The sequence below is a fragment of the Biomphalaria glabrata genome, chromosome 13 (assembly GCF_947242115.1).
Source record: "Biomphalaria glabrata chromosome 13, xgBioGlab47.1, whole genome shotgun sequence".
Lineage (NCBI taxonomy): Eukaryota > Metazoa > Mollusca > Gastropoda > Planorbidae > Biomphalaria > Biomphalaria glabrata.
In genome coordinates, this window is record NC_074723.1 from 19,284,847 (window position 1) to 19,306,023 (window position 21,177).

At 35.1% G+C, this 21,177-nt stretch overlaps 1 protein-coding gene across 8 annotated transcripts in view; it reads left to right on the plus strand.

The window, feature by feature from the left end:
- Positions 1–21,177, plus strand: part of LOC106068015 (anoctamin-7-like) — a 95,470-nt gene that overhangs the window by 56,614 nt on the left and 17,679 nt on the right. For 6 of the 8 annotated variants that reach the window (XM_056007968.1, XM_056007969.1, XM_056007967.1 and 3 more), the window contains 7 exons: positions 4,785–4,869; positions 7,083–7,210; positions 9,140–9,247; positions 10,116–10,133; positions 10,667–10,720; positions 18,456–18,592; positions 19,603–19,771. In XM_056007968.1, the coding sequence (XP_055863943.1) occupies positions 4,785–4,869; positions 7,083–7,210; positions 9,140–9,247; positions 10,116–10,133; positions 10,667–10,720; positions 18,456–18,592; positions 19,603–19,771 (699 nt within the window). The remainder of the gene's footprint in view (positions 1–4,784; positions 4,870–7,082; positions 7,211–9,139; positions 9,248–10,115; positions 10,134–10,666; positions 10,721–18,455; positions 18,593–19,602; positions 19,772–21,177) is intronic. The other 2 variants (XM_056007964.1, XM_056007966.1) reach the window with 2 other exon arrangements.

Sequence of the window (21,177 nt, forward strand, 5' to 3'; positions counted from 1 at the left end):
TATCAACAACTTCTCTAGTTGATAGAAGATGTGTGTACAGAAAGGTGTACAGGTTTGAGTGCTCATTAGATGTATGAGATTTAGTCTTTAAGTTAAAACTAGCAAAATCTATTTTTAAAAAAGAGCTTATGTAAGGAAAGAAGTGCATATGTCTGTAAATACTGCAGAATTGATCTCCCTTTTTATATAAAATTGATTCGTGTGTTGTAATTGACAATGAATAATTGTGCAAAGTTTCATCAAATGGCATGTACAAGATTTGTACCAGATGGAGTTGATATAGGCTTCGTAAAAATCCTTATGTAGCTAAGATGAACGTTCGTCATTTGATAGAGAAAATTAAAATGGTGTCAGATTTATGTTTAGAGACTCTTTAGTTCTTAAGAGAGTATAAACATTTGATAATTAACTTTTCCCGTAAATATATATACAGGGCTTTCTTTTGTGACGGTACGCACCGGTACGGCGTACCGGCAACCTTTTTGAATGTGAGGAATTTTTTTTTACTTTTCTTGTATTTTAACGTTTATTATTAATTTAGTTAAACGTTAGGCAATCAATCACTGAGTACCGGCACTTAGTCACTGAATACCGGCATTAGTCACTGAGTACCGGCGCTTAGTCACTGAGTACCGGCACCTATTTTTTTTTACAAAAAAAGCACTGTATATATATAAATATATATATACAGGAAGCGTAGTCGAGAGGCTAAGTGCGCTTGAACTTGGCTTGTCTAGAAGGGGGCTCGAGGTTCGACACCCGAGTTGCGTTTACTGAGCGCCTAAAGGCAGCACGGAAAACCAACTCCTAGATACCCCCTACCCCCCTACCACTGGTCCACAAATGAGATTGGACCAAAGCGCTCTGAGCATGCTATAAGCATGAAAGTAGCGCTATATAAAAGCTATAATCATAATAATATATACTCAATACTGCTTCTATGCACAGACTTATATCGCAATTTTCATAAAAAATCCACCTTGCCTTGAGGTAGACGCTAATCAGACTGTCAAAGAAAAACTGTAAGAAATCTCTTGTATCATAAAACTCTAGAACCTGTAAACCCTTGTGCATGTTTGCATTAAAAACACAATTTCTGTCTAGCTTGGCTCTGACCTTGAACTATTTCCTAGCTTTTTGTTTGACGTGACACTAGTCACACGCTCTTTTAAAATAAATGTTTGTAAAATGTTATACATGTTTCGGATGATCCTTTAGAGTTGAGGATAATTTACTTCCTAGTCCAAAAACTACCGCAGGACGACGGGGGATGGAAGTGAGCAGGGTTTGAACCCGAGACCATCGATAAGTCCGAACGACAGTCAAGTGGGCAAACCGCACGACCAGGCCCCCATCTTGATATACAGAAGAAAAAGAAATCCGTGACACAAAGTCATTAAAGAACATAGATGGCCAATTCGGTTTGTTTCTAAAAGATTGTAATGCGTTTATTTTAGAATTCTTAAATTAACCTAAAAGTGATACGAGGAAGAAGAGAGATTTTAAAAGAAGATTCAGTGTCTATGGTTTCTTTCAATAACAACTTCGCTACTCTCAGCTACCCATAAATTTATATATATACTAGCGATATGTTACCCGCGGCCCGCGGGTCTTAATTTGCATATCACTGTTGATAGAGTCACTGAGAGTGTTTTGGAAACAATTAAACGAAATAATAATATTATAAGTAAAGCGAATGCGTGAATGTAAAAATAGTATGAATGGAGCTATCAAAATAGCTAAACTACCTAAATCCATTTTTAAAATAAACACATTTGCTTGTAGGGCTACATATATCTATATTTTATTAAAACAGGAAATGAATGTTCATGTGTTAAAGTATAAAGTAGATCTATCATTTTTGAATTAGATCTAGAGATAGAGATAGATCTAGAGTTAAATATTGACATCGATGGATGCATGACCTTTCCGTCTTCTCTAATGAAAGAATGAATGAAGCGATTGTTAGATGTACGCGACTCATGACTGGAACTATTAAAATGTATGTGAATACGGCTTCGCAGCTATAGCGAACGAATGTACGAAAAATGCTTTAGAAATACAAATTTGAAAGTTAATTTGATTAAAATATGAGATGAATGGACTATAATTAGTATGTTCATGTGTTTAAGTATAAAACTATCTTTGCGAAGAGAAGTTCTATCATCTTAGAGTTGAATGAGAGTTAGGAATAGAGAGATGTGTAACATTTCGGTCTTGAGTAATGTAAGAATGTATTTCAGGACTTCCAAATTGGCAGATATAAGGATCTAATTTATGTAAAAATGCTTTTTAAAGTCAATAGACTATATTTAATATTTTCACGTGTCAAAGTAAAAAAATATATGTGCAAAGTGTAGTTCTTAAAATTAGATCTAGATCTAAATCCTTTCGATCTTGTCTCGTGTAGTCATGGTCTAGATCCAGGAAATAGTATTACTTTCATAAAGTTGAGCAACTTTTATTTTTGAGGGTCTTAAGTTTATGTTAGGGATTCTATACATACGTCACGGTTCCAGTTAATAACCTAGGGACATTTATGCCAAGTTTTATCAAGATTGGTCTCAAACGTTTTGATTTCTATGCGGATCATACATACATATAACATATAACATACGCCTTACTTTCTGCTTTATAGTATAGATAAGTATAATATATATATATATATATATATATATATATATATATATATATATATATATATATATATATATATATATATATATATATATATATATATATATATATATGTCATTAATCATCATTGATAGCGTTGTGTGCCGTACACTGTGCGGGGCCTTTCTGTCGTAGGAAGTTGTAGGCTATGTTACGAAGCGGGGAAGTTTAAAGATATAAGGTCGATCTTCATTATGGGAGACCTTTAAACATGGCGGTAAAACAATAAATAGCTCTGTTGTCTATCCGGTATACAAAAATAAAGAAAGTGTTTCTTGAAAGGTATATGATAACTTTTTTTTATTACAATTAATAACCAAAAATTTGAAAAAGTAAAAACATTTAAACATTTAGGAAGCATGATACATTCCAACAATGACCTAATATCAGAAGTAAAGGAACGGCAGAGCTTTCTATAATACACAACACAAACTTAAAACCAAACTTATATCTAAGAAGACAAAGACAACCATTAACAAAACCATCATCAGACCTGCAGTCCTATATGCAAGCAAAACCTGGACGCTGATAAAAACCACAGAAAATCTGTTAAATACTATGGAAAGAAAAGTCCTCAGAAAAATGTATGATGCCATACATGAAACCGGATGGATGAGTCGCACCAACCAAGAAATATACCAGCTCTATGAAGGCACCTCCAGAAATAGAAAGGAACAGACTACGTTTGGCAGGTCACCTGGAAAGAATGTCAGAGAACACAAACACAAAAGGCAGGCGCCCCACAGGCAGACCACGATGTGCGGTGGCTTGATGACGTAAAGGCAGATCTACAACAGCTAAACGTCCGGGTATGGAGACGTAACGAACAGGATAGACCAGAATGGAGAGATGTGCTAACGCGGGCCAGGAACCTCCGTGTGCTGTAGTGCCACTGGGAGGGAGGGATACGATAACTTTTGTGCACTTTTTAGCATTAGGTAATCAAATATTTTAAAATCTTTTTGTTTGTAGCACCATGGGCGTAGTTAGCGATTTTCCATCATCTGAGGGCCCGGAGGGGCTTGACCTCTTTGGGTGCCCTGCATTTTGCGTAATATTTAATGTTCACTGACATTTCGTTCACCGACAAATCGTTCACGACTTTTCGTTCACCCAACAATTCGTTCACTCGACATTTCGTTCACCTAACTTATCGCTCACCGACAACTTGTTCACAGATAACTTGTTCGGTGGAAGAATTGTCAGTGAACGATTTGTCGTGAACCAACAGTCGGTGAACAAGTTGTCTGTGAGCAAGTTGTCGGTGAGCGATAAGTCAGGTGAACGAGTAGTCGGGTAAGCAAATTGTTCTCTGAATAAAAAAGAAATATCAATTTGGTTTTATTTACTGTAATCGTTTGTCTCACGCATCTGAATCTAGCGAAAAGACAATAGATCTTATCTTATCATTCCTTGCTCTCTTTCTCTCTCTCTCTCTCTCTGTCTCTCTCCATTCTCTCTCTATCTCTCTTTTTCTCTCTCGAAAAAAATAAAAAGACTTTACATCTATCTTATTAATGATGTGGTAAAAGGATTGTTTTGTTTTTTATTTAGACCGCGTCTAAAAGAAAGCAGAAATGACGTAAGGCATATTTAAAATGAGTAGACTTGGGTCAAAGAAAGAATTTGCTTTAAAAATACCGGATTTTCACGCTATCTTTTCAATGCTTTATAAATATAGCCTGCGGCCTTTTTTTTTGGAAATACCGAAAATAAAATACAATAGTTTGATAGAAAGTTTGAGGTTTTTCGATGATCGGGTAGCGAATCTGTCTAATCCTGTTCTTAGTGAGCACCTAGGAGGTAAATGGAAACTGTACAAAATTTAATGCTGATCCGTACGACAGTTTAAGAGTTTTCTTGATCAACCAGTGAGTCAGTGGTAATTTGCTTTTATATATATATAGATATAGATTTTTTTTCAAATTGTTATACTTTTAAAATATGGAGGCTCTATTTAAAAGTGAGGCTCTGTGCGGCTGAACTGTCTTGTTCTGTAGTAAACCCGGCACAGTCTACATCTTCATTTTTCTTCTGTATGCTAATGTATTGTAGTGTTTCTATCCACCAACCATGTTGATATACATTTGTTTTGCTCTGTCTACCAGGATGTTGTTGATGAGCAGACCATTAGAGTCCATTTGAGAAAGGATGACCGAGGACTTTACTTCAACGATGGCAAAAGAAAAATAGGTACCGGACTTTTGTTTCTCTTGGGACTTCGTTTTACTTTTAATGGAATGGTTGTATCGTCATAGAACTTCAAGTGAATCCGTGTGCTAATGCTAGTCTAGCATTGCAGCATTTAATTTATTTGGCCGATACAAAAGCTACTGACTTCAAGTAGATTTCATTGTCACTGAAGCACCTGCAGACAATGAGTATGCTATATGACTGTTATTACCATCATTTTTAACTTTCTCAAGTGGTGGATACTATAGTGTGATGGGGGAACTTTAGTTCTTATGACCATTAAAATTGGAAATCTCGGAACAAAATTATCGACTGAATTATTTCCCTCCAAAGTTTTTTTTTAGTCCTTTTTTAAATAGGGGAGGTGTGACGTTAGCTTTGTTCGAGTCTCCTGGTACTCTGCCCAGATTTAGTGATGCCTGAAAAAGTATTTTGAACACTGGTGCTAGTTCATTGCTTAGTCCTTTGAGTAATCTAACTGGAAGACCATCAGGTCCAGACGCTTTATTCGGTTTTATGTTCGCTAATAGTTTTTTTTTGTGCCTCTATATCTCCTATGTTGTCGACTTATTAAGTCAAATTAAGTAATGTCTTTGTCTCCTGGCGCTGAGAATGCTGATGCAAAGTAGTTATTTAGGATGTTAGCTTTGGTTTCAAGATCGTTATGTGTCATTACACTCAACATTTTTTTTTACTTTATATTTCAATGACAAATAAACTATGAACATTTAGTTTGATATAGTTAATTTATTTGGGCATATTGTAGGAGTATACTTTTTAAAAAATATATTACTTGGCTAAACTTACTTTTCAGTATTTGAAAAGTAATTATTTTGTATTACTAGTTTTATTAATTAAACCCTAACGTAAGTGTGTAACCTAGCCAAGAGCTAAAGTTTCTAGAATATATATAGAATTGAGAAGAAACACAATTTCTAGAAGACTCAATATCGTCAAAAAAAAATTATTGTGCTTGTTCTTTATCGGCATAATAGCCTACTAACTATAAAATTAGAAATAGTTCTATAATCTAAGTAGTACATGAACAAGTGATACAAGTCTCCACTTAGAGTCATAGACTTTACGACACTGTTGAAAGTCATTGAAGTTATGAATAGCTTCGTAATAAATTCTAAGTAGACAGAACTACAGTAGCATAACACTCTCTGACTTTTACAAAGATGAAGAGAGAGAGAGAGAGAGAGAAATAGAAACAGAGAGAGAAAGATGAAAAGAGAGAAAGAGAAAGAAAGAGAGAGAGAGAGAACGAAAAAGAGAGAGAGAGAGAGAGAAAATGGAAAATATAGACATTCTAGTGTTGATTATCCATGATTTAATATAACCTTTGACATCTATTACTAAACTTGTACTTTGACCTTTTCAAGTCGTTTTGCTTGATTCATAGTATTTCCTGAACAGGCTACAATGAACACATTACTCAGAATAGGCTCAGAATAGGCCTACATTTTCACAAAGCTTATATCAGCTCACCCTGTTTGTCTGGTAAACTGTTTCTACACGTTATTTCTCCCACACCCTATCTCGGATCAAGCTGAAATTTTGCACAATTATTTCTTTAATTTGACAACATAAGAATCAATTTTTAAAAATTTCCAACTATTGGTAATTATTTATTTTGTTTGGTATCTTGAACAAAGGAAAGAAATAGTGCGTGACTGAAGTGGTGGTATAAGCTAAATAGTCCCCTTTATAAAGTCATCGTCTGAGGCTTAGTGAACACTAACATGAAATAGAAACAATAGATAACTATACAATCTTCAATGTTCATAAGCTCTTCACTTGCAGAGTGGTTACCGTGTTGGCTTAAGAAGTCTGAGAAGACTTTAGCCCACGAGCTCGAATTCAGGTCGATTCCTTTTTTTTTTTAAATACATTTAAAAAACGATCCCCTAGATACCCCGTTGTTTCTTCCCCACCCCTTTCCAACTGGTTCATACAAGTGATAGGATAACAGCTTATTGAGAAACCTAAAAGCATGAGATTGCGCCAAACAAAAACACAGATTTGTTACTGTTAGTCTAGATCTAAACAAACAAACAAACATCTATTTAATTAGGCCTACACAATTAATCCAAACTTATTGATACACTTAATATAAGCTTTGTTTTTGTTTTTTGTTTTTTTTTTTCTTGTTACTTTTGTTTTCATCAATGACCTGTTTCTTTAATATTTTGTTTCGAATCTATCCACAGACTTTATTTTAGTTTTCGATGAACAAATCGAGACCAAAAAGTCTGCTTCAGCATCGGAGGAAAAAATTAAAAGATGGCGTCAGAAATTTTTGAAAAATTTAGAAAAGGCGGGATTGAATACCGAACAGGTCAATACACCATAAATATCTTATCAATCGACTATCATTTAATTGTATTCTTATTTTGTTTGTTGGTTATCGAGAGTAGTATGTAGTAGGTCTGGATGAACCAAAATAAACTCAACAAGTTGGGCAGAAACCAATTTATTTCTTTTGTTGTTCTGCTTTTAATTATGCTAGATCAGTGATGTCCAAAATACGGCCCGCGGGTCAGATCCCGTGAAGAAAATCTCCCCTCCAAAAAAAAAAAAAGGTTGAAAAATATATCTTAACCTACATTAGGACTCTCATATTTTCTCTGATGACCTTTAACGTTTGTCCGTTACGAACAGGGAATCTACCAAGAAAAGTAAACGGATCTTTACTTGTTTGCGGAACATGATAATAAACCAACATGTTTGTTTTATAAAGATAGTGTGGCGGTTTAAAAAAAAAAACAATATATATATATATATATATATATATATATATATATATATATATATATATCAGCATTATAAAATAAATATGGCGCATCCTTGTTTTGAACCAGGACTAAAAGATTGATTAACTACAACTAGAAATTGGAGGATCGATATGAGTAGGCCTATTCATCAAAAGAGACAAGAAAATGAGTCGGTTTTAAATGCACCTACACTGTTGCTAACATTTTAGGTAGAGAAATGAAGCTGTTTTCTGACGCGTAAAAATATAATCGTCAAATATCACATGAATGTAGCACTACATCTAAAGGGTTCTGGTAAAATAGTTTCAGAACAATGTCGTTTAGTTTCTGTAACTTTTCGGTCATGTTGCCCTCGAGACGAGTGTTGGAAATTAAAATGGCCCGCCGGTCGAATTAGGTTGGGTATCACTGTGCTAGATAGATCCCTTAGCCAGTGACATAGCAAGGTCCCCCTTGCCCCGGGTTCAAGAATATTTTGGTGGGCCCCACTTCCCCCAATAAGAGAAACTTAGTGTGCGACATAAAAAAGTGGATAAGTGTGGTACATGACATATTGAGATACAAGTCAGGTATATCGGTATATTTACCAAAAGACTTCCAATGCATGTATTGTACCCTTTTAGATTCTATTGTTTAAATAGGCTTTTACAAAAAAGGAATTAATATTTTCCCAGACCTCATGTGGGCCCAATTTGGACACGAATGATGTGCCCATGCTCAATGAAACCCTTTGCGCCATGGTTGGTACGCTTCAAGCTGAGGGCCCCTAGTGGTCGTGGGCCCTGATTCATTGAATCCCTTCGCGCCATGGATGCTACGCCACTGCTCTTAGCTTGTATCAGCTTGTATGGGGCTTCTATTTATTTTGAATTTTTATTTAACAGAATGTAAGCTTAAAAAAATTATGTTTCTGTATGTTTAGTTTGGACATCGTATGTGTGAACATGAAGTGCAAAAGGAAACATTTTGTGTCTATGTGTCTTGCACATCTTTGTCTACAGGACGTCAACATCTGTGTCTATGTGACTTGCACATCTTTGTCTATGTGTCTTGTACATCTTTGTCTTTCTGAAGTCACCATCTTTGTCATGTGACTTGCACATCTTGGCTATGTGTCTCGCATATCTTTGTCTACGGGACGTCAACATCTGTGTCTAGGTGACTTGCACATCTTTGTCTATTTGTCTTGCACATCTTTGTCTATTTGTCTTGCACATTTTTGTCTATGTGTCTTGTACATCTTTGTCTTTGTGAAGTCACCATCTTTGTCTATGTGTCTTGCACATCTTTGTCTATGTGTCTTTTAAATTTTGTTGTTTATGTGACGTCCACATCTTTGTCTATGTAATTTGCACATCTTTGTCTATATCTCTTGTACATGTGTATGTGACTTGCATAAATGTGTGTATGTATCTTACAAAAATGTGTGTGTCTTGTACAAATGTGTGTCTGGTACACTAATCCTCTTCTAAAGCCGTATTGTATTTGCGCAGGAAGTGGTCGAGAACGAGAAGAAGCTGATCACTTTTGTCAAACTCCATGCACCATGGGACGTCTGCTGCGCTTACGCGGAGAATCTGAGCATTCGAGCACCTTTACAGGTAAAAAGTTACCTAGCATTAACGAAGTACACCTATGTACAATGCTTAGCAGGAATGGTTTTTCTAGACTGCTCCCTTTCTTGTTTCCGTCAAACCAGTGTAGACAAAACGAGAGAAAGGTTCTCTTATTCTTAAGGTCTCTATTTACAAGCTTGTATCAACTCACTCTGTCTGGTCAAAATCTTGGACACGTGATTTGTTCCACTTCCCATTAGCGGATCAAGTTGAAACTTTGCACAGTTATTCATTGTCGATGACAATACAGAATCGATTATAAATAATTAATCGATTAATTAATTAAGGTCAGGTATATACTAGCGCGCCTGTTGTCTTTTGAACTTCTGATTTTATTAAAATACTCAAATATTACTTTGCCCTCAGCCTGCGCAGAGTATTTTTAAAGCGATAGCTGTACAGAAAATGTCTTCATTGAATTTCATTGTTTTATTTATGTACGATTTAAAATTAACTTGAACTACATTTTATTTTTTCTCACCACTAGAAGTACACTTTTTTCTCCATTCTTTCTCTGTTAATTCTCTTATTATAAATATTTAGCATTTTTAAATACCACATTATGGCTTATGTGTGTTTTAACATTTGATTTCAGCAACTATTGATATTTTAAATTATGCTTTAACATAGCTCCATATTAAACATATCATGCTTTTAAACAAATATTTCTGTTTGATACATAAACAGCTATTTACACCAACATTTAAATCTTTTCACAAAGCCATTTATCTGAGATGTCGTTATAAACTCTACACCTCCGAGTGTTGACTATGCACATATTTATATATTTTGCTTGTTTGAATGATTATAAATTTCATTTTACAAACTATGTTATCGTCTGCACGCTTAACAGGTCGTCCCCGATAGCAAGGTAGGTGGTTTCCCCTTTCACGTGCTGAGTATCACATAACCAATCAATGCTGCATATAAATCACAGTGTCTCTGCAACGTTAGGGACTTGAATGCCATGGGATATGGTTTGCATTGTACACGCACACTATAATTATATATCGGTTTCAGCTATTGTATAATCAACAGTCTGCTGGATAAATGTTGCACTGTATTCTTTAAATAAAATGGGTAGGCCTAAAGTTTTTTAAGCAGTATAATTGAGTACTGCAGAAATAAGACTTTTCAACATTGCAACAATGCATAATGAGAAAAAGACATCTTTATTTTTTTTTAATTAGAAATAAAAATAATTGGTCAACAGATGATTCATGTTTTAATTTCATAAATTACATCGTTTATTTCAAATTAACACATCTTTTAGATAAATATATTTTCATTTTTCAATTATGTTAGTCAGTATTTAAAAATTATTAAGCAGTTAACTAATTGGTTTTCACAAAATCTGTTGTATTTGAGTTCACTATTTCAAATTTGGCCTAAACACTTGACCAGGATGATTACCAAGTTCCGGTCCCTCTAGATCCTCATAGCGTGTACTTCTGCGAGGTAACCCACGTGTTCTTTCACACCTAATGTTGTCTCTAGAGATTCACCAGAGGTTCTCTTTTTTTAACGTTTCTAAAGACTTTTTCTCTGTGTGTATGTAAAAATAAAAGTGCATGTTCCGTATAGATAGAGAGTTAATCCTCAATGGATGATTCCCCTTTTCCCTTACACGCGTTTTTTTTTTTCCTATTTGAATTATAGGATATTTTTTTAAAGTGTATTTTCTAAAATTTATTTATAAAATATCTTTAATTTAATTGATCCAAATACTACAACCATTATTACAGGGGTTCTTTCCTAACAATTAAAATTGCTGATATTGCATTAAACACAGATCTAAATTTCTAAAAAAATATGACATTTTATTAACTGTTTAGAAAAGGTAGCAATGCATCCGAATGTTTTTTCCAACTTTTTAACAAATTCACTTATGCATGTTTTTTGCTGTTGTTAATTTTTGTACTCAAATGAATAATTCCTGTTCATTGCGTGTCATTTACGTTGTGTCCCACCTTAGACTTGTTCACCTTCACCCAGTCCTTAGCCTGTTGAACCGTTAAAACACCACTTACGATCTGTCGACTGTCTCCGTTTTTCTTTTGCCTTGAAGAGAATCTCCTTCAATGTCAGGACCGTCCATTATTTTATGTTGTCTTTTTCTGTCTGCCTCGTCTTCTTTTCCCACGAGGACCTTGTGGTATGACCGTAAAGTTTGCGGATTTCGACAGTGGTCAGCAGATCATTGTGATGCCCAATAGCTGTTGCACCTGATTGGCTTTACATACTTAAAATGCAGTCTACGCGATTTTCATCAAAAAATGGCAGATTAATTTATTTATTTTTTTGACGATATTAATTTGTAATTATCCAGTTTATGGACAGATTTTGCTTGTACTTGGGTTGTACAATTTTGATTTTGTATAATTTTGATTGTATGTTAAAAATTTATTACTAGCCGGAATAAAGGACCAATGGACGCAATATTTAACTCGTTTTTAATGTCAGATGATAAGTTGAAGAAATAGAATTTAGGGTTAATGTCAGATGATAAGTTGAAGAGATGACATTTTAGGGTTAAGTTGTTGTTTTTTTCAACCAGCTCGTTAAATGTATCTTATTTTAAAATTCGGTTCTAGTGTCACGCCAGTGATCAGAACCCCATACCCTTGGATAGCTGCCTGATCCGGAATGTCTTACCGATGATGCTTGATTCGAATCCTTCCCGCCTTTTGGGTTTAAACGTAAATATTCTTAATGGGACGTCCGAGGGGAAAAAAAGGAAGTCACTTGACCAGTTACTCACCCCGCCCCGTGGGGTAGAATTCGCTCTTTTTTAACTGCACATCATCTTTGTAACTTTGCACACAGATGCACGCCTACTACTAGACACACATATTTAGGCTACAGCACGGTGTGAGTACTACGGACCGCCAGATGGCGCTGATCAGATGACGTATTGGCTTACATGGCTTGCCTTTTATTTATTTTTTTTCTATAGCACCTTTGCTTATGACTGAACCGTGCTTCCCAGATTATAGATGTAGTAATTTTATAGAACACTACGAAACCATGTTTTATCATTGGCTTTATTACACAAGAAGGACAAAACAGTTCACACACACAAACAAACACTTACACAACTGACTAGACAACAAGCCGGTTTGACACACTAGTACAGATATTAGTTGACAACACACAACAAGAAACATAAATACACGATAGATTTACAGACTTGCAGTGCTTCCCAAAATATAGATCTACAGACTTGTTGTTCTATGTTTCATCACTAGATTGCAAAATAATTGAATTAACACAATAATGTAATGCAAAAAGTTTCTCCAGCAATGCCGGTGAAGGTAAACGCTTTAAAATTCGGGATGTTAGGACGTTCCTGGCTCCACCCATCTGTTGTAAGGGAACCTAACTAGAAACAGCAGTATAATGCGCTGGCACCCACTGAAGCCGTTAATTGTAGAAACATGAGTTGCCCACAGCACCATAGGTCTCCAAAGAAACAGTAGGCTACCATAGGTCTCCAAAGGAACAGTAGGCTACCATAGGTCTCCAAAGAAACAGTAGGATACCATAGGTCTCCAAAGAAACAGTAGGCTACCATAGGTCTCCAAAGGAACAGTACCATAGGTTTCGAAAGGAACTTTACAAAATTTAAGATCTTTAAAATTAATTTCAGTTACATGTTTATTTGGAATAAAATGTCATTAGTGCGTTTTCCAATCGTGCTTACTTAAAATCTTTTTTAGTTAACTATGTGAATCAGATTAAATTCGTTTACATAGCCGCTTATTGAATACAAGTTTGTAAAAATATAAGTCAATCATTGCCATGATTGCCAACTTTCGAATCGGGGTTGAAAAATCGTAATCGAATACATTTTCGGTTAAGGAAACTAGCACTTCAGAAAAAGTCACATAGCTCTCGATGCATTCTGGTACGAAGCTCTGCTAACGTGTTTATTTCATTGGTGTTTTTATGAGAAGATGGAGAGTAAAAAATACAATCTCTTATTCTCGATTATAAAATTTGAGACGCAATGCACCATCTAATACTATTACACGATTATGTTGACACAGTTTAGCACTGTTTATAATCTTCAATATGCTTATTATAGTCTTTTCTTCACTGATCAAAATATTAATACGTTACCAAGCTACAACTAACATTGCCTAAAGTATAGCTTTTAAAACCAGCAGCTATCTAAATATAGGCCTTACAGTAGATCCAACAGCACAGTTAGTAAAGCTTGTCAGATAAGCAGGTATCTAATAATAGCCTACCAGTAGATCTAACAGTACAGTTAGTATATCTTGTCAGAGAAGCAGGTATCTGAATATACCAGTAGATCCAACAGTACAGTTAGTATATCTTGTCAGATAAGCAGCTATCTGAATATACCAGTAGATCCAACAATACAGTTAATATATCTTGTCAGATAAGCAGCTATCTGAATATACCAGTAGATCCAACAGTACAGTTGGTATATCTTGTCAGATAAGCAGCTATCTGAATATACCAGTAGATCCAACAGTACAGTTGGTATATCTTGTCAGATAAGCAGCTATCTGAATATAGCAGTAGATCCAACAGTACAGTTGGTATATCTTGTCAGATAAGCAGCTATCTGAATATAGCAGTAGATCCAACAATACAGTTGGTATTTCTTGTCAGATAAGCAGCTATCTGAATATAGCAGTAGATCCAACAGTACAGTTGGTACATCTTGTGAGATAAGCAGCTATCTGAATATACAAGTAGATCCAACAATACAGTCGGTATATCTTGTCAGATAAGCAGCTATCTGAATATACAAGTAGATCCAACAATACAGTTGGTATATCTTGTCAGATAAGCAGCTATCTGAATATACAAGTAGATCCAACAGTACAGTTGGTGTAGTTTGTCAATATCAGACAAGCTGCTAAAAGAAATGTTAATATCTTAATTAACTCAAAGGTGAGTTTACCGGCCAGTGTAAACAAAACACCTGCTGTGAATCCAAACATTACCAGGTGATTATTCTCAGAATTTTTTTTGAAAGTAATTCAATTACGAAAAGTTTGAGCTGGCCTTCAATTTGTATTGATGTCTATTCTCAGATAAACTTGCCCTTATAATGCTTTTCACTTAAACCTAGCAGTGTAAAGGACCTACAACAAATCACATAGTATAAGAAATTGAATCTTAATTCTAAATTTTAGGGCGAAACTATCTTCTTTTTATAAGGAACGTCTGTAACATAGAAAACTTAGAAGATGAGATAATTTCTCAATAAGGGTAGAACAATAACAAACATTTCTGGTCTTCTCCAGGGCAAAGCCTATGAAGACATCATCAAAAGATAAAATTCGCAGTTGGTCACGTTCTAGCCACATGAGACTGTTGGATAAACTATCAATTGAGTTCTTATTGCTCTAAATTCGTTTTTATCCTCTTCAGCTAAGAACAAAACTTTCTTCACTGCAAATTGTAAACATCATACTTAAAATCAAAATGAATATAGGCGTCAGGTAGGACAAGTTGTTAAATATTAATCTAACCTCTAAACAGATCCTAATAAGTAAGACCTTTAACTTTTAACGATGTAAACTCAAGCCATTCATTGCCTAGCACAACGCCACTGACTAGTTTTAACTTAGTTTAACTTAGCCTACATCAGCTAACAGGTCCTGATATTAAAAAACCTAGCACATTGATAATACAAGATTCCATCTCAAAACTATTTTGATGGACCATCGCGATGTAAAAACTACACCAAATGTTTCCCAAACTTTTTCTTTCACGGAACACGTCGCACATTATGAATATTCATTGGAACACTTTGCTTATTTGTTTTAGAGAGATTCATTCACGTGGTGACCTACTAATTAATTATTCCAGTAGTTCGTGGAACACATATTCAGGCCTCGCGGAACACGGGGGTTCCCGGAACAAGGTTTCGGAAGTATTGCTACAACAATGGACACTTTTTTTTTCTTTTAGTTGTTTGTCATTTTAAGTAGACTCACATGTTTTGTTTTATTTGTGTCATCTGTTGTCATACATAGCTATAGAGATTTCTTATCTTAGCTTTGTTGTTCTTATTTTAGCGTTGCTGTTGTTTAATATATATATATATGATTGTGTTTTTAAATATTTGATTTGATTGATGTAGTGTAATAGAATGTGTTTTTAATAAACATATTAATTTTTTCAAGTTGCATTGAAAACTTGATTTGTTTAATTATGTAACGACCAAGAGCCTAGCCTAAAACACGAACTACGGTGATATTTAATAGAGATTTAATATGTGCCCGTTGCTGTGTCATTATAAACTGAAAACTTAAAATGTGCATCTCACCTTGGCAATATTTTCTTTATATATCAATTTATTTATCCACAATGCACTTAGTTTTTTACTGCTATGTATTGAATACCTCACATCTGTACACATTAGAAATATTTCCTATTAGTAAGAAACAATGTTTACCAACACAGACTAGTTGCACATGCGCATGAAGTTGTATGAAATAATCTTTTTTTTTTCAGAGACCAGCATGAGTAATCCAGAGATTCTTTTTATAGCATCTCTACTATTTTTTAAAATTTTGTGATGTCTTAATTAAAGACAAAAAAAAATCCAAATTAAAAAATGCTTCAATAATTCTTTTGATATTTTAATTTAAATTTCAATGTCTTTAAGTGTTTATCTAGCCAATCAGAATTCATGATATGGTGTTTTCTTGTTTTAAAAATATTTTCTTTTTAATTTAATGGTTTTCACTGAGATCCGATAGAATTCGTTGTATGCTCATTGTCGCGTGTGTCTTGTCTGATGATTAGACATGCCAACATCACACCATTTAATTCTCTAGTATTATATTATATACCATAGTGTGTGTATATATCTATAAGCCTTTAAGCAAAACTTAACAAATAGACTTTTTTTTTTCTTATCAATGTCATCTATGTAGATTCTATCGATCTTTTTATTTTTCGGGTTGATTTTTTTTCTCATTTCTGTTTCAATAGAGTGTCTACTACTGTGTAGAAATTAAGTTATAGTGCGCCTCTCTCTTTGGTCACGTGTCAGTCTCTAGAGATTAAGAAAGACACAAAGATAAAGGCACATTCCTTGTTCCATGTGCTAGGACAAATGTGTATAATAAATGCTCCTTCTTCCCTAGTGCTGTTAGAGCATGGAATGGGTAGCCTGAGCCAGCCATGAAAACCAGTGACTTGGCAGAATTTAAGTCATTGGTTAACATACATGACTAATTGCATGGGCGCCCGCAGGATTTTTTGCAGGGGGGTGCAAGTCGCCACTCATGGCTCAAAGTCGTAACTGCAAATTTTATTACAAGATATTAAGGTCACAGTAAATATTTGTTTCATGAGAAAAAACAACGAACACGTGAACCAACTATTTACTGTACACTTTGGTCAGTTGATCCGTGCGGCTCATGCATCCCAACGGTTGATCAAACAAAAAATGCAAACTCTGCCAAAGCTGTCAATAACTTTACTACTGAATTGCTTCTCGTCGCGATAGACAAGCCGCCGATGAATGCTCATCTCCAAAGCTGATATTCTTCATAATGTTGCAGCTCTTGCATCATTTTAGGATGTAGACAAAACAGGTTGAACTGAGCATTATTATTGCTTGAAAAGCGAAACGTTAATGAAGAAACTAACGAACAAAGTGACGTAATGTAAAGTCGTGTTCTGTAATAACTCCCGAAATCCAAACATGTTTTTTTTTTCTCGGTGTGTTTGTCGACTACAAATTCTCGGTAGTACCAACTCAATACCCCGTTTGCCTGCCAGCAGTCTCGCCTTCCTCAAAATGGCCAAGTTGGTATTATGTCATTAATGTGGCTGCTGATTTGCTGTTAAGAGGCCACTTATGCTAAGATGGACAGACTGCAGCATCACGAAACTGGTTTATGAAAAGATGATTAATTGACAATTAAAAGACAAATCAGAAACACGTGAGAAGCAGGCACAGATTACACATATGCAGTTTGTCAGGTTTCACTTACAGCCGTTATTTTAAACTACCCCAAACAGTCAAAGTTCTTTTAAAATTTGTGACTTAAAGCGTGAATGAATTTGTATTTCGTATTTTGGTTTCTTGCTGGCCAGTGCTCCGTCGATACAAATCAACGTTTTTGACTCGGGTGGTATGGGAAGAATTTTTTTTTTTATATCTCTTCTATCACCAACTGGTGGACGTGTTTAAACTGCTATTTTATTTTATTGAGCGCTAACACTGACCGCAACTCCGCAAGACGTAAATACATTTATCAAGACGACTGCACTTTTCTGTCTTATTCAAAGAAACTTTCTCATATATCAAATCAAAACAGCTGGCAAAGTTTTTTACTCCAAGACAAAAAAAAAATACTTTTATCATATCCAGGTCTTTACTAAATATAATGATAACTATTAATTATATGCAAATGAAAACAAATCGTTACGACTAACGTGCTATAGAATATTGAACTGCAAGCGTACATGGTCGGACATATACTACGGATTAGCTTGTTACAGTTTATTACAACAATAGCTTATCCTTATTAACTTTATTTTAATGGAAGCACTACATGTTAAGTTGCTTCCTAGCAGAAGTGAATTGATTTGAAGGTGTAAAAAACTGGCTAAAATTTGGCTATCCAGAATTCAGAAGGGTACACGTGAATGGTCAGCCATCAATGTCTGATAAGCATAGGCTATTACAACTGTACTTCAGTCACCAGTGGAAGCACTACTTGTTCAGTTGCTACTTAGATTTTTATTGATCTGATGGTGCAAAAAAGTGGCTACAATTTGGCTACTCAGAATCCAGGGGGTCGGAAGTGCACCCCCTGCGGGCGCCCATGCTACATTGACCTAGGAACACACGTAGGGCGTAATCATCTTCATTTTTAAGATAAGAAGAGTTTTGACAGTTCTTATCACATTAAGAATTAATTTATCTTTATACTTTTATCTTCTAAGTGTCTTGTTTTTTTTAATTTCTATTTATTTACATATATTTCTCACTTCATTATTTATGCGCATAATAAGTAAAACAATATTAAGACAATGTTAAGACAATGTTAAGTTTTGTGTTTCTCTTTTCTTTCCAATTGTATATGTCACAAACACAATTGTTTGCCACGCATGCGCGCACGAACATTTCACTACTACGGTTGTAATAGACAACAGACTTAATGCATGTATCAATCTCTATCTTTAGGCACACCCTAACCCAACAAGTAACTGGTCTTCCAAGCTGCTGGAGACACTCCACATTCCCAACGCCCTGGAGCAGGCTGTCCCCAACACGCCCCTGGACTACTACACCTGCCAGTTTAAGACGTCCAAACTAGAAAGGTAACTCGTACAACCTTTGACCCTCACTTTACAATGTATAATATAGGGTCTAGATCATATTGTCAGTTTTAACGAAAACCAGTGCGTAGCTACATATAAAAAAAATGTAGAGGTTATTACAAAGGGTAAAAAGAAACCAAAAAAAATTCGAAACAGAACTGAAGTGGTTATGGAGAGTGTGTGTGTTTCTATGGTGACGGTGGGAAGAGGTTGAGGATTGGTTGTGAATGATGCAACTTAGGTGGCATTGTCTTCCCTTGGTCTTGGTTAGGAGAGACGACTCCAGAACGTGAGACTGAAAGGCTGTGTGAGTGTTATGACTAAATTCTACTACGTTAGTTTCATTTGATCACAAGTTGATTTTGTTTAGATTATAAATAAAGTTCTATTTAGTTTTGTTCACAAAAGGAAGTTATTCACGTTTTTTTTTTGTAGTTTTAGTAGTTAAGCTATATTACGCCTACAACGGTGTAGTTGTCTATCAGCAGTTTGGTGCTACAAGTCAACGACCAGTAACAACAAGGAGGAACTATGACTGAAGGATGAAGAAAATGAAGGTCTATCTCTATATCAACATTCGAATCTATTAGCGATACAACGAAATAGACATTAAATATCTACAGTAAAGATCTTGTGATTTAATGGGTCGCTAAGACATGGGTCGCTAACTAAGACATATCTCACATATACTGTAATAAGACAATATGACTCGTGTGCTATAACAGACCTTAAATCATTAAAATTGCTATTAGTATTTGTATTGGGGAAAAAAGGTAAAACTAATTTTAAAACAAAGGCTCCAGGAGAAGGCCAGAAGTTTTCAGAAGTTTTCTTCCCCAATCGTCTCTTATGGCTGTAGGACATGTGTCCTTGACTGTTTTCTATAGGACATGTGTCCTTGACTGTTTTCTATAGGACATGTGTCCTTGACTCTTTTCTAAAGGACATGTGTCCTTGACTGTTTTCTTATGTTTGTATCGATAACGTTAACAACCTTTGACCTTTGTCAGATTTCTAGGGAGTGACAACCCGGATACTTTCTTTGAGGACATCCATCGACACAGAATCCTCTGGGAGATTTTGTCCACCACTTCCTACGGCAAGAAGAAGAGGGCGGAAATAGGAATTGAGCGACTGTTAGACGAGAAGGCTTTTGTGGCAGCTTTCCCCCTGCACGACGTAACACACGCTTCTTTTATAGTAGACTTTAGTGACCTAGATTTCAGTCTTTTCTAGTTTCTGAAAAGCTTATATCTACTCACTCTGTGGTTTCCAATTCTCCCTATTCTTGGATGAAGTTGAAACTAAAAAATTAACCAAACAGTTAATTAATTAGTGGTAATTAATTTTAATTTAGTTTTATACAGAGAAAGGAGATAAATCTTGCAGTATTGAGCTATATGGCAGTGTTTGTGCTGTTCTTTCCCTCACATACCCTTTTTTTTTTGTTTTATTTTATAAAGATGTGCGTGAATACATAAATGTTGATAATGATACTAATAGTTTAAATTATGCGACAATAAACCTTGTCAACTTTCTTTGTGCCATTATAATCCTATTATGTGCGGGTCAGCGAACCCGTTAATCCTATCGTGTACTGTATAGGCAATGTCCTATTTTTGAACCATTGGCCCAGTGTTTCTCAAATTTGTATCTGTGACTCCTTGCTAGAGGGAAATAAAATGTTTGCCATTCCCCCTTAGCCATCTAGAGGTCTGGAAAATGCACTTTAAGCTCCTCCAGTGGGTTTCAGAACTTCGGCGTGAAATGTTTCCCTGCATTTTGAGCTTTAGAAATGCATTAATCTTGCGTCAGAAGTGTGATATTGAGATTAGTTTAAAGAAAAAAAAAGGTCAAATTAAGTCAATGTAGACACTGACACTGGCCAATATTAAAATGCTAGCAACATTTGAGGTACATACATCGTACATTCGTTTGTAATGAGTGTTAGCAGTGTAAGATCATATTATTAAGCAAGATGTATTGTAAAGGGGATTCATTGTTGTTGTTGTATTTTTGTTGTTGTTGTTGTCTTGTGAGGGGTTTTTGTCACAAAAAAAATAACATCAACAGAGCTGTAGGCTATAGGCCTACAATAGTCGAGAGAAATTCAACTATTCCGAGATGAGAAAGTCGAATCTCGTTAGTTGAAACCCTATTTAAATGACTTTGCTAATGCTGTAGTTTTACTTGATTAAAATTTAGATATGGTATTGTAACAACAGATTGGACTGTTCTAGTGTTTATATGCTGGAAAAAAAAGTAGAGCTTTAGCCATACTACATTTTTTTTTCTTCAAGCTTGTTATAAGGTTAGTTTAGCGATGAAATCTAAATCTTTACTTCTAATCAATGTTAGAACGTAATAATTATAATGTCGCGATTAGAATCCTGTACAACGTACTAGAAATTTAGGCCTATTACCTGGTGCATAGACATTGTCGGGACCTTAACTCAAGTGTTGTAGCCAAGTTGTAGGGACATGCATAGAGATCAATTAAGTAGATAGATCTAGGCCTCGCATAATTTCCATTCTCATTGCTTTATTTTAAAGTGACTACAATAGTATAATCATGTAGGCCTATA